The sequence below is a fragment of the Engraulis encrasicolus genome, chromosome 24, assembly GCF_034702125.1.
Source record: "Engraulis encrasicolus isolate BLACKSEA-1 chromosome 24, IST_EnEncr_1.0, whole genome shotgun sequence".
NCBI classification, from domain to species: domain Eukaryota; kingdom Metazoa; phylum Chordata; class Actinopteri; order Clupeiformes; family Engraulidae; genus Engraulis; species Engraulis encrasicolus.
Window position 1 is genome coordinate 19,448,814 of NC_085880.1, and position 13,375 is coordinate 19,462,188.

Consider the following 13,375-nt stretch of genomic DNA (forward strand, 5'->3'; position numbering starts at 1 on the left):
TTAAGGGGTTAAGCCTGCCCCCCACAGAGGCACCGTGCACCCCCCACTTCAACAGACTCCTCCACTGGGCGCGTGTGGAAGGTCACGTGATCGTTAGTAGCCTTCACACTACCTAAAACGACCCCATGCAGCCATGCACCCATGCACCCATGCACCCCATCCTTGTATCCATGCATCTGCTCTGCATGCATGTTCGTCTGAGGTGTGCATGTGTGTGCACGTTTTTGAGTTCGTGTGTGGGTGCGTGTACTGGTGCAGACAGTTTTATTACCGCATTTCAAATGCGTTATTGAAAGATTCATGGTCACTGTGAAGGCAATGGGAACGAGACGTCTCACAATGATCAGCGTTCCTTTTTTATTTCCTGTTTTCATTTATTGAGGTCAGAGTACTTCCTTTGCCCAGCACTGGGCGTCACTGCATTAAAATAGAGCATGGAGCGAGAAAAAAAATCTCAGAGAAGGTCCGTCTCTCATTGCATCTCTGTGTGTAAGGGTGGGCTTTTATGTAAGAGCTTTGTTGGGTAAGAGGTGTGGGGGGGGAGGGTGTTGGGGGAAGGCGTAGTGGTAACCGTTTCATCCCTTTGTTGCGTCCCCTGAGCTGTGGAGGTATGTGGGGCAGCGTGAGCGCCGTGGGGAGTAATTGTGGTAAGGTTCACTGGAAATCAGACTACGGATGCACATGGGCCTGTGGACAGGAGAGGACAGGACAGCCACGCCCCCAAACCCCCACCCTTTCACAGCCACTGTAAGAAAAAATGGTGGAAAAAGAGGCAAATAGACCCCAGATGCAATGCAAGCGAATGCCCATACATGCGTGCGCGCAAGCGAATGCCCATACATGCGTGCCCTCCGCCAGGCCAGGCGTGTCCTCACACAGAGGCACGCACACATGCTCATGTCCGCTAACGGCACTGCAAATGGCTCCCTTGATAACGGCGATAAATGGAAAAAAGATACATCTGGCATTGTGTGATTATTCAGCTCTTATAAATAATCACACTCACATAACCACTTTAGCTGTAATGTTTTTAGTCTTTAAATAAAGACATGCCCACCATCCCTAATGCAACAATGTATACAGTCTGGCACGGCTGTTAGAAGAGGGGAGGATGGGGTGGGGGCTCTCTCTCTCTCTCTCTCTCTCTGTCTCTCTCGCTACAGTGCAAAATGAGGTCATACGCTAACGCTAACTAAACACAAGCCATCTGTCCGGCCGAGAAGACCCCGTGCTGCAGTAACTTAGATGTGGACAGCTGAAGCTCTGCCTGATCATAAAGCATATTCACCTCTTGGCATCTTCAAAGCACACAGTAGCCTGAGTGTGATAAGGGGAGAGATAGAGAGGTCCCCTTGGATATCCTTAACTCTTCTCTTCTCTCCTCCTCTCTCCTAGCCTGGTTCTCACGCAGCCCCTCGTGCGTTTCCGCCAACCTTTGTGCGCTCGCTCCTCTCTCTCCTCCCCTCCTGGTTCATCCCAAACACCAGCTCTGAGGTCGCACACAGGGCACTGGTTGGCTTCAGGTTTTGGCTGCCCTTCGGGTTTCAGGCTATGTGGAAATTAGCTGCTTTTACATGGTGGAGGGGTTGTGGTTGGGTCTTCGTTTCAAGACTTAACTGGCAGGTTTTGATCCCTGAAGTGGGCCAGATTGCTGAGTGAGACTGCGTCGAGCGGCGTCTAAAGACCTAGCCAATTAACCAGTTACTGGTGGACTTCAGTTGCCTGCTACTTCTCTCACATGAGCAGAATTACTAGCTTTGAGTTCAGGCGTTACAGCATCCAAAAGTATCTACACGTTATGCTGCTCCCACTTTATGTTTTGTGACAGCTCATGCATCATTTTTGCTTGAAGATAGTCTGTTTGTAAAGTGAAAAATTCCATATGTTGTGTGGGAGAAATGATTTCCTGTTGGTTGATCTTTCTGACACTCGCTCATGTTTTGTATCCTAGGGGATTTTGTCTCCTAATGTTTCCACCAGTCTTCGTGTACAAGCGCTCTCCCTCTCGCTCTCCCTCTCGCTCTCCCTCTCGCTCTCTCTCTCACATACTCACAAAAATAATGAAGGAACATCTCCCACATGATGAATTCCCACAATGTCCATCCATAAATCCAGAATATCTGACTCTCCCATTCAAATAGTTGCTGTAGTGAAGAGGAGTCCATGTGGGATGTTGTAGTCACCCATTCGCAAGTCTCCATGAGCCAAGTGAAATGCTCCAGGCAGTCTTTAACATGTCTGTGTCATTGACCATGCGGTTGAGACGGTGCTGTGAAAGGTCAACCACTTCCCCCAGCCCTGCATATTCCTGGTTGTTGTTGTTTAATGGGTCTGTGACAGATGTGCTGTCTGTGAAATTGAATTATTTTGGAGCTCTGTTCATTCTTCTGCTTGGTGTGTTGACTGGAGTCAAACGCGTCATTGTTCTCAGGGCTGCTGCTAGGCATAAGCAGAGTAAGCAGAGCGCTGAGGGCCTCAACCACTTTGCCCCCAAAATTGGGGGCTCCTAAATTGAGAGAGACTAAAACGCATATTATTATTATTATTGAATTATGAAGGGGCCTCCTGACCAGTTATGCTCAAGCCCTCTAAAACCATAGCAGCGGCCCTGATTGTTCTCAACGTTGTCTCTTCTTTTTTTCTCTCCTCAGAAATCCCAAAGCCACAGTGCAGAGGACTAACAAGAAGGTCAACAATGACTCCACTCTGCGGATCCAGAATCTCTCCATCCTGATTCGCCAGATTAAGGCGTACTACCAGGTGAGCTGAAAGTGTTTCCTCTTTTTTGGGATGCTAAGGGGAAATTGCAGAGCAGTTCCATCTTTTTGGAGTTGGGTCATTTCACGTGCAAGACAATTTGGGACCTGGATTTTAAAACAACTTGGTGTGCCTTTTTAGTGCCAAAGTAGAACCCCAGAACTGAATTTGCATGAATCTGGCATGGATTTGCATGACTTCTTTACTGCCAGATTCCTTTCTTTAGTGTTTGTTTGTGTGAGAATGATTGGTGACTCCTAGATGCTTCTAGACCGGTGTTTGACGCTACATTTTATTTTAAAACGTCTCTTTCCGTGGCTGAAAAAGAACAACATTGTAAATGCTCTTCTTTTGGAGAGGTTCGTTAAATCCTGAATGCATGCCATGAATGGGAATAAAACGCATTGAAAGCCTCTCAGAGCGAGTGGCTGGCACTATGAAAACGTACATGGCGTCTGAAGGCCAGGGCCCTCGTCTCGTTTGCAGATGTCTGTGGCCGGTGTGATGTGGAGAGCAGGGCTTCCATCCAGATGGCAGAGGGCCCCGTCTAACACAGCAGGCACGCCAGAAATGTGTTGGGTAGCGCCTCTGTCCCACAGATGTGGCTGCCTCGCTCTCCCCACTCCACAAATTGGATGTGGAGGAGGGAGGAGGAGTGGGGTTGGGGGTGTTTCTCCTCCATTGCTCCTTCTTTGATTATTTATAGTGTCTTTGGGAACTAAGTACTTTGGATGACGTCATGTTGACATGTTTAGGTTTAAAATCTGATTGCTTGAAGTTTTTTGTAAAGTCAAGTGCACTTTCTTGTCAAAAATCTATGTAACGGGGTTAGCGCAGAAGTTTGAAATTGCGTTTGACTAGTCTCCAATGTACAGTTAAACTACCGGTATACATTGACAGTAACCACACACACACACACACACACACACACACACACACACACACACACACACACACACACACACACACACACACACACACACACACACACTAGTCCTGTGCACCATGATTCTGTGCCTTTCAATCCATCACTCACGAACGTGTTTGTTTTTTAGAGTGTTTGCATGCGACTTGAGTTTTAAGTCTGTTGGCCTTGTTTTGGTGTGGGGGGAGTGGTGTGGATTTTCCCCTGTCGTTCAGTTCTAGAACTAATTTGAAAATAAACTGTTGCTGCTCCTCACTTAAGGCCCCTCCTCCTCCTTTATGAGGGGACTGGGGAGGGATGGGATTCTGACTGACTAAAGCTTTTGAGTAGATGTAAGCAAGTAGATTTTGTTATGCGATAAGCTGCTTAGTACATCTGTTAAACAGCCACAGACTTTGTGCAGAGTTTGTGAGCACATGTGTGTGTCTGTGTGTGTGTGCTGCACAAGTGAGGTAATTGGGGAAACTGTGGTGTGTGTGTGTGTGTGTGTGTGTGTGTGTGTGTGTGTGTGTGTGTGTGTGTGTGTGTGTGTGTGTGTGTGTGTGTGTGTGTGTGTGTGTGTGTGTGTGTGTGTGTGTGTGTGTGTGTGTGTGCGTGTGCGTGCGCAGGGACGCCAATGGGGTAATGCAGGGGAGCATTACATTGTATGTGTTGGGTGATGGGGCCTTTTCAGATGACTTTGTCTTGGACCCGGTCAAAGCTGTCAGCGGCCGTGTGTGTGCATGTGGCAGAGAGCATGGCCTGTCACTGTAAGCAAAGTAGCGACTTATTGGAAATTGCTGAGATGACAAACCTTACATTGTTATTAAGGATTTTAGTTATTACAGTGTGCTGCCTTTGTGTGTAAGGCGCCACCGCTGGGTAAGATAATTGAGGATCCAGAGGTGGCTCTACCCTGAATAATAACCTGAAAATGTGTCTGATGCAGCTCCCATGGCAACGCCTCCAGGAATGTGTTTATAGGGGTTTGTGTGTCGATTGGAGACCAGCGGTGTGCACCCCGCTATGCTTGTTTGGTGCAGTGTTGCCAGATGGAAAATGCTGAATTATCGTACCAAAACTTCAAAATTATCGTTTTGGAGGGGGCTTTTTGGGAGGAAATTATTGTAGGAGACCCAAATTGTTGTTTCAAGTCATCTAAATGGACTGAATGACAACTCAGAAATTATCGTACATCCTGGTTTTTTGATCGTTACAGAGGACAAAATGTACAAAATTATGGTACAAATACGATAATTGAAGTAAATGATAGATTACTGTTAATGCTCCCAGTTGTTTATTGGCACGACATTTCGGACCTTAGTCCTTTTTCAAGTGCAACAGTGTTGCGGACATCTATCATTTACTTCAGTTACTTTATTTTGTTCAGCATCTGTGCCACTGATGTGCGCGCATTCTCTACCTTCACAAATCCAATAATTGTTATACATCTGGCAACACTGTTTGGGTGACTAGTGGTGCTCCCACTTTGCTGTGCTGTTGTCAAGGTCACCGAGAATCTCACCTCAACACCCCGTCAGCCATTTCCTCACGTGTCATCTCGAGGGGAAAACATGACATCCGAAATGATTGATGGAGCCTTGTTCATTGTGGAGCTCCAAACTTGAGACTGGTGTCACTCCCAAGAGGCATCTCATCTGACTGTCACTCATCACTTATTACTGGCCCAGAGATGGTGGATGACTACCAAAAACCAAAAAGTGCTGCTTGATGCCTATTCAAAGCAAAGCGATCGTTGAAGAGCAACCAATTTGTAACATTCCAAGAGCCTCATCAGAGTTCCATTGAAGAGACTTGACTAGACCCCCCCCCCCCTTGACTAGCCTCAGTGGGTGGGTTTCATGAAAGCCCCAGTGCCTATATTTGCTCCCACCCCCTTCTAACCTAATTTTTTTTTCTGAGAATTGTTTTGAATGTCAGTCATGTGGTTTTAAGTTTTTAATCGCTGATGGTGCCTGACAGAGCTGTTTGGAAAAGCGTGCCTCGTCCGAAATGAGTCCCATCACTGACTCCACAGCAGTGATGTATTAGAGTATAGAAGAGAAGGGAGAGATTGCCCCTCTTCATCCTAAATTGAGTGTCACTATTCGCACCAGTGAGAGCGGATCAGCTCCAGCTTTGGCCAATCGCTCCTTCAAAGACCTCTCCTAATAGGGTCAGAAGAGATGTTTTGGCAGGGCCAGACTGCATGAAAGCACTGACTTTAGCAGACTTTGGCAGTGTGGCTGCCGTTTAAGAAAGTACAGACTTTAGCCTGTGACTGCTGCCCTTTTTAATCTTCCCGGCACGGGAGGCTAAGGTTCATTCCAACAACGATAAAAGTGTTAAGAGCACCATGAATGAAGCCGTAGATTGGGGGCACGGTCTGCTGAACTCAACTGCCCTGCCCTGCCCTGCCCACGCTTGGATGGTGTGAAAACGTTTGGCTCTTTGCAGCAGGTCCTCACGCACATCCAAGAAGACTGTGCGTGCGTGTGTGCGTGCATGTACACTACAATATGCATGCGCATGTGTTCATGTGCGTGTGTGATTGTGTGTGCGCACACATTTTTGTGTGTTTCAGACCTCACCGTCAGACTTCACAGTCCCAGACAGATGGCATGTGTGCGTTTTTTGTTTTTTTGGGCCGAGACGTTTTGGAAGGTCTGTCATCTCATTCAGCACATTCACATACAGTATAAGTGACTTCCAATATGGAGCAGCTCTGTCTTGGCATCGTCAACATGTGCGCTGTAATGCCCTGGCCTCTTTGGCAGTACATTATTAATGCAGACTCATAAAGGAGTGGATGTAATAAGTGGTAATGGCCCATTTACAATAACGTTGGCAGCCGTGCCGTAGTCAGTCTGGAGCCTTCAGTTCAGTTCAGAGCAGAGGCCGAGAATGAATGACGGATTTAGAGAGAGCGAGGGTGAGAGCAGGGTAGCTGACATGGGGGGGTAAAGGGGTCTGTTGTCCCGGGCCCGGGGAGTGGGAGATAGAGAGAGAGAGAGAGAGAGAGAGAGAGAGAGAGGGGGAGAGAAAAGAAAGAGAAGGCTAGATGGGCAATGAAGGAGGGGAAGAAAAGAAAAAGAGAGCTTTTGTGATCTTCACGCAAAAACTTGAGAAAAGAGGATTATGAACTTTGGTTATTCCTCATTCCGCTGACTCAGCTCCTTCCCCATATTGAGGGAACTCACTAATTAACTCTGCACGTTTCAGGCCATCACAAAGGCTGCAGCTACTCAGGGAGGAGGCACACACACAGGCACACACACACACGCACACACACACGCACGCACACACACACATACACATGCACGCACGCACGCACGCACGCACGCACGCACGCACGCACACACACACGCACGCACGCATGCAACACAGACACACACACATGCTCATACAGACACGCATGCATGTGAACACAGACACACACACACACACACACACACTTGCTATCTCACTTCCTAAGGCTCAGGGGACACCCGAGAGACACTGAGGATGACTTTGAGCAGAGGTTAGTTAAAGTGGGACGCTGCATAATTCCATAATAATTGCAGGATCGTGTGGCACCACGCCTCTGCAGAATTAAAAGTGTGTGTGTGTGTGTGTGTGTGTGTGTGTGTGTGTGTGTGTGTGTGTGTGTGTGCGTGTGTGGCAGGGGGTTGTGCGTGATTGCGTGTGTTTAGTTTGACATTCTTGTTGAAATATGTTCAGGTGTTTAATAAGTCAGGAGAGAAGACGTGGGAGGGTGTTGAAAACAAGAATGCTTTGAAGCAGCGGAAGGCTTTGACTCACAGATATGGAACAGCTGATGTGTAACAGCTTACTCTAATGATTAACAGGGAAATATGATTCTTGAGCTCATTCAGTTTTCCATCAGCTGGCACATGTATTTTTGGATGAGGGGGGAAAAAAAAGACCAACTTCACATGACTGTACGGAGATGCTTTTCAGTCAGTCACAACTAGTAGTTCTGTGTGGCCTACATATTTGCTTATGTGTGAGTTACAACTTACAGTGAAAACAGAGGAGAGAATGATATCCAGGATAGTTTCTTATTCTATGATACCGCTGAGCTAAGGACCAGCCTGTTAGTTCAGCACTACGCTACTGTCTTCATAGGGCTTCGGGAGGGAGGTTTACTAACGTCCCACGCCACATCCTGCTAGTTGGCCTACGTTACACTCACCCCACTAAACCTCACTCCCATCACGGGTCAACGGCACCAATGTAACTGAGGTGCGACACTCAGGGCTCGAACCCGCCACCTCCTAGTCAACGCTCATGTTTGGGCATGGGAGGCACAACACAGTACCGCTGAGCTAAAGGACCAGCCCAATAGCTCAGCACTACCAATACTGAAGCTTCGGGAGGGAGGATTACTAACATTCGACGCCACACTGTGCTAGTTGACCTCCCTTATTGTGCTATGGTAGGACTCTGCTCCCACAATGGGCTGTGGTAAGACTCTGGGCAACCAATCACTCAATCATTGGCAGCTGATGGAGTCGTTGTGTCGTTCATTGGCCACGAGGGAGTTCGGGATGGCTTGCCCTCTGTCACCATGCTCCTCAAAGACAATACAGCTTGAACAATAGGCAGAGCAATTCTGTTTATGGCACTGGTTCTCAACCTTTTTTGAACAAATGCCCCCTTGTCCTTGCATCATAAGCCTCCCAACACCCCACTTAGTATTTCAAAATAAAATATCATCCCATCCCCAAATACCATCCCCTTCTCAGCTGTATCCATCTCAACGCCCCCCTGGGGCTCCTCAATGCCCTAGGTGCGAGATGCATGCTTGTTCACTGTAAATAGTGCAAGATATATGGCTTGTTCCCAATTGATTTGTAGTGAAGGAATAAACAACTCTGATTTATAATATCGGTTATCAGTCTCATGACATGGCTGTTTTTTTTGGTTCTTATGCTCCATATCATCTGTGGGCAGCTAATAATAATACACACCCTTGTGCACATTTTATCCAATTTTGGAAGCGAGGAAATTACTTGTTTGTAAAACAAACACACAATGACTTTGGTTCACTCGGGTACTTACACTTGGGTTTTTAAATAGAAGGTCTCTGGTGCAAATAAAGTGGTGGTCCTAAGGGGTGGAGTTCTGTTATGACTGACTGTTGAACAGTGCCCTATTCTCAGATAGCCCCAAGGCCCCAGCCTACAGGAGGAGGTGGCGGAGGCGAGGGGCAGACTGGGGGTGCATGAGTTCAGCCCCCGCCATGTGACTCAGTGTTTTCATGCCCTCCTTAAGGCAGTTGCTCAGTAGCCACACTGTAGTTAGACCCCACAGTTACGCCATTAGCTGTAGATTAATGTTTCCACGGCTGTTGTCGCCCTGAGAAACCCAGACCTGTCCAACATCATGCATGGTTCTCCTCTGGGTACCCAGTCGCCGTAGTAGATCTCATGTTAGTTATGCCATCAACGTTAGATCAACGTTGCCTCACCGTTGTCGCCCTGAGAAACCCCAGACTTGTCCAACATCTTGCATGGTTCTCCTCTGGGTACCCAGTCGCTACAGAAGACCTCAGGTTATGCCATCAACGTGAGATTAATGTTCCCTCAGCGTTGTCGTCCTGAGAAACTCAACCCTGTCCCCCATGCATGTTAGTAGTTCTCCTCTGGCTTGGCTTTGAACCCCAGCACCACAGAAGGCCAGTTTGTTTTTCAAAGCTCACAAGGGGCGGGCTCCTGTCGCCTTAGAAACACAAAGACAGCCTGTTAGAAGGCTATGCAGGCTCCATGTCCAGACCCGGGGGGAGCGTGCGTGTGTGTGTGCGTGTGTGCGTGTGTGCGTCTGTGTCTGTGTCTGTGTGTGCGTGTGTGTGTGTATTTCTAATGTGCGTGTGTGTTTTCCCCCCTTTCTTTTTTCGCCGTCTTGGAAGCCATAGTGGAAATATTGGGATGGAATGCATGCAGCCTATGTCATTATGGGGAAGCTCAAGCCAGCCTACTAACCCCCTTCACACACACACACACACACACACACGCACACACACAGACACACTGGACAGAGACACACACAGACACACACACACACACAACTGTCCAGCCCAGCAAAACACATACTGTACTCTCTCTCTCACACACACACACACACACACTGTACTCTCTCTCTCTCTCTCTCTCTCTCTCTCTCTCTCTCTCTCTCTCTCTTTCTCTGTCTGTCTCTCTCTCTCTCTCTCTCTCGCTCTCTCGCACGCACTCTCACACACACTCTCACACTCACACACACACACTCACACACACTCTCACACTCACACACACACACACACACACACACACACACACACACACACACACACACACACACACACACACACACACACGCGCGCGCGCGCGTTCTCTCATTCGTTCGCTCGCTTTCTCTCCCCCTCATACACACACACACACACACACACACACACGCTGCCGCAAACCACCACACCCCGTCTCCGTCCCCACCCCTTTTCCCACTCCACCCTCAGGGCTCACCAGCCAGCCTCTCTTAGAGGGAGCCTTGTGCTTTGCACGTTTTATTTAATTTGGGACTGGGAGGCCTTAACTCCCAATGGTCATCTGGTGACATGGCGTGGCAGCCACAGCAAATTGGTTTATTAGGCCATGCCTGGGCTGTTTTCACTACCAGACCCTTCATACATGCATGCTGCATACATACACACATACAGTACCTACACTGCAGCAGTACTCACTCAGGCACTCAGTCCAAATGCCAGTGGAGCTGTACAGTATGTGTGTGTATGTGTGGAGCTGTACAGTATGTGTGCCTGTGTCTCAGCCTCTCCAGAAGTGCATCCATGGCGAGGAGGTAAGCATTCCATTCCATGGCTGACCTGACCGGGCGAACACACCATCGTCGACAAGAGTAAGCGACACAGAATTGCTAGACGAAGTGACACAAGCGATAGAGTTGTCAGAGTATGCCCGTTAAAAGCAGAATGCAAACATTCCGCTGTGGTGGGTGAAGTCCAATTACAAACTGTCTCTGAAATTGTCTCTAGTCGCCCAAATAACTTTTGCGACCCAATACAAAGTCAATTACTTCCGTTGCCGGAGTCGCTGCAGTCGCATCTGGTCTATTCGTGCCATGAGAGGTGCATCCATCACCTCCCTGGCGATGAGGTAAACATTCCACCCCCCGGAAGGTGCTGGTGGTTACTATGGTCTATCCCTCCCTCCCCTGATCGGAATGATGCCGCTGGCTACTGTGATCTATCCATCAACCCCCTTGCCTGGCCTGGCCTGAGAGGAACTGGTGGCTACTGTGGGTTTGTGTCATTGTCCCTGATGGCTAGCAGATGCTTGTCTGGTTGTTCTTGCGTCACCCCTACCCTCCTCCTCAGGGACATGCCGGGGGGGTGTTAATTCCTAAAACACGGTTTAGAGATAAACATGGCTAAATTAACCTACACCTTTCTAATAGATAGCCCACGTGTGTCATTTAAGATCTGAAAATGAGGATGCCAGCCTCCTCTATTAGGTGATTTACCGCAACCTCAAGGTTAACTTAGCCTGGAATACTGGAGTAGAGGAGCACAGTAGGGACTGCACTAAAGAGGAAGGTGTTGGACGTTTGTGTCACTTTACAGTTTTTGTGTGAGGTAGCTTTTAAATCTGATGATGATGATGATGATGATGAGAAACGCATGGCCCTTGAGTGTGCAAATCCCTCCACCAGCCCTCCTCCGCATCATCTCGTTTTATGAGCGCTTTTATTGGCCGACGTCAGACGGCAGACTCTTGAATCATTATCCAGTCGCCGCCACCACCGGCCTCCTGTCACACGTGAGGAATGTTTCAAAGCTGAGACTGTGGTCTAGGGTTTCCCCCCTGGCCATGAAAAGTGATCTTTCTGAAACGCTCAGAGCAATCTGACTGGAACTGCACTACAAAAGCTGTGTATAAAAATGTGTGAGTTGTTGCTCTCTCCGTTTTAAACTTGGAAAAGATATGTTGAGTAGCTTACCGCCACAGGTTAGCAAGAGAATGGAGTGGCATTTAGCTGAATCACTCACTCGTTGAAATGCTGAAATGGAAAGTTACGCTGTTTAATTGCCCTGCTGGTTGCAGATAAACAGGCCACAGGTATTCATTGGAAGGAGGCGAGATTAGTTTTATTACCTTCCACACTTTGAATGACTGAAGTGAAGTGAAGTGGGCTCCATGTGCCAAGAGTGTCTTAGTTCATTTACTGAGCTTGTCCTTGACAGGGTTGCCAGATGAGTGATAATTTCCAACCCAAACAAATGCACATAACCTGCCTGGCAGGACTAAATCCCGGACTAAAGAAAAACCTGCCCAAATGCCCTTCTCACCGTTTTTTTACCCGCAGACAGCCGTCCTTAGCAGCCCAATTGGGCGGGAAACTACCCAATTTGGCAACAATCTGGCCCCGGAGTGTCAAGGACAATGCCATCTGACCTGACTATGTCCCATAGGCCTGTGTGGTGTTGGTAGTGGTAGGAGAGGCAAGCAGGGGAAGCTAAGTGCTCTGTGAGCATATGTCAAGGGAGTGTAGGCAGGCAGGCAGTCAGGCAGTCAGGCAGGCAGGCAGGCAGGCAGGCAGGCAGGCAGGCAGGCAGGCAGGCAGGCAGGCAGGCAGGCAGGCAGGCTCCTGCAGATGTACCATATGCAGTGGCCCCCAAGGCAAGAGGGGTGTCAGTGGGTGTGTGCTGTGTAGGTGTCCGGGGGTACTTCTGTCTCTATCTCTACCTATCTATTTCTCTGTCTGTCTCTCTGCTTTTTCTGTCTCCATGTCAGCCTCTCTCTCTTTTCCTTCTCTCTATATCTCTTTGTAGTTACATGCAGGAAATTGTGAGAAAAACAGAATATTGGCAGCATTTGGTTCAAGTAATGGCTCAAGTATTGTAAACTCATTCTTCATTCTGTGACCGTATTCAGGTTTTACTTGTTTTAAACTGAATACTGACAATATTCCGTCTGAAGATGTAATACTCCCAGCAACTAACGGCAGTCCATTGTCTTGCCCTTTTAGTGAATCTCTCTGTTTTTAGTCCAGTCTGTCCAGTCTCTCTCCTCTGTTTGTCTCTCTCTTCTCTCTTTGTCTCTCTCTTCTCTCGTTGTCTCTCTCTTCTCTCTTTGTCTGTCTCTCCTCTCTTTGTCAGTCTGCTTCTCTCTGTCTCTACCTATGTCTCTGTCTCTAACCTGGCCAGTAGCTGCAGGGGCTATCAGGAGCTATCAGGGGCTAGCTGTCATCCCTCCAGGCTACTCTGCACTCCCATGGGGCCCGACAGCCCCGAGAACAAAGACCTCAGGAGGCTTCTGCTGCTCCTGCTCCTGCTCCTGCTGCTCCTGCTGGGGGTCACTGGAGGGGTCAGGGCAGACTGGACCAGTCAGGAGAGGCATGCCTGAGGAGGAGGAGGAGGAGGGAGGTGGGGAGGGGAAGTGTGGGATGTGGGGTAGGCTATTAGAAGGCTTCTGAGGGTTGTGTGTTTGGATTTATGTGGTGGTTTGGGGGCTGGGGTCTATGAGAGGTGAGGAACAAGTTGCGGACAAGGAACTGTGAGATCTGAGTGGGAATGTATGGAAGGCAACGTGCGTGCGTGCGGGCGTGCACGCATGTGCGCGCATGTGTGCGCATGTGTGTGCATGTGTGCGCTCATGAGGTGCATGGTAGGTGAGGGGGGGTTGTGGCATGTTGAGGAGGAGTGTATAGTGGCAAGAATAG

General features: G+C 48.6%; 1 protein-coding gene across 5 annotated transcripts in view; it reads left to right on the forward strand.

The window, feature by feature from the left end:
- LOC134441292 (girdin-like) overlaps window positions 1-13,375 on the forward strand; it is a 100,914-nt gene that overhangs the window by 6,679 nt on the left and 80,860 nt on the right. For all 5 annotated transcript variants that reach the window (XM_063191543.1, XM_063191539.1, XM_063191540.1 and 2 more), the window contains exon 3: window positions 2,652-2,760. In XM_063191543.1, the coding sequence (XP_063047613.1) occupies window positions 2,652-2,760 (109 nt within the window). The remainder of the gene's footprint in view (window positions 1-2,651; window positions 2,761-13,375) is intronic.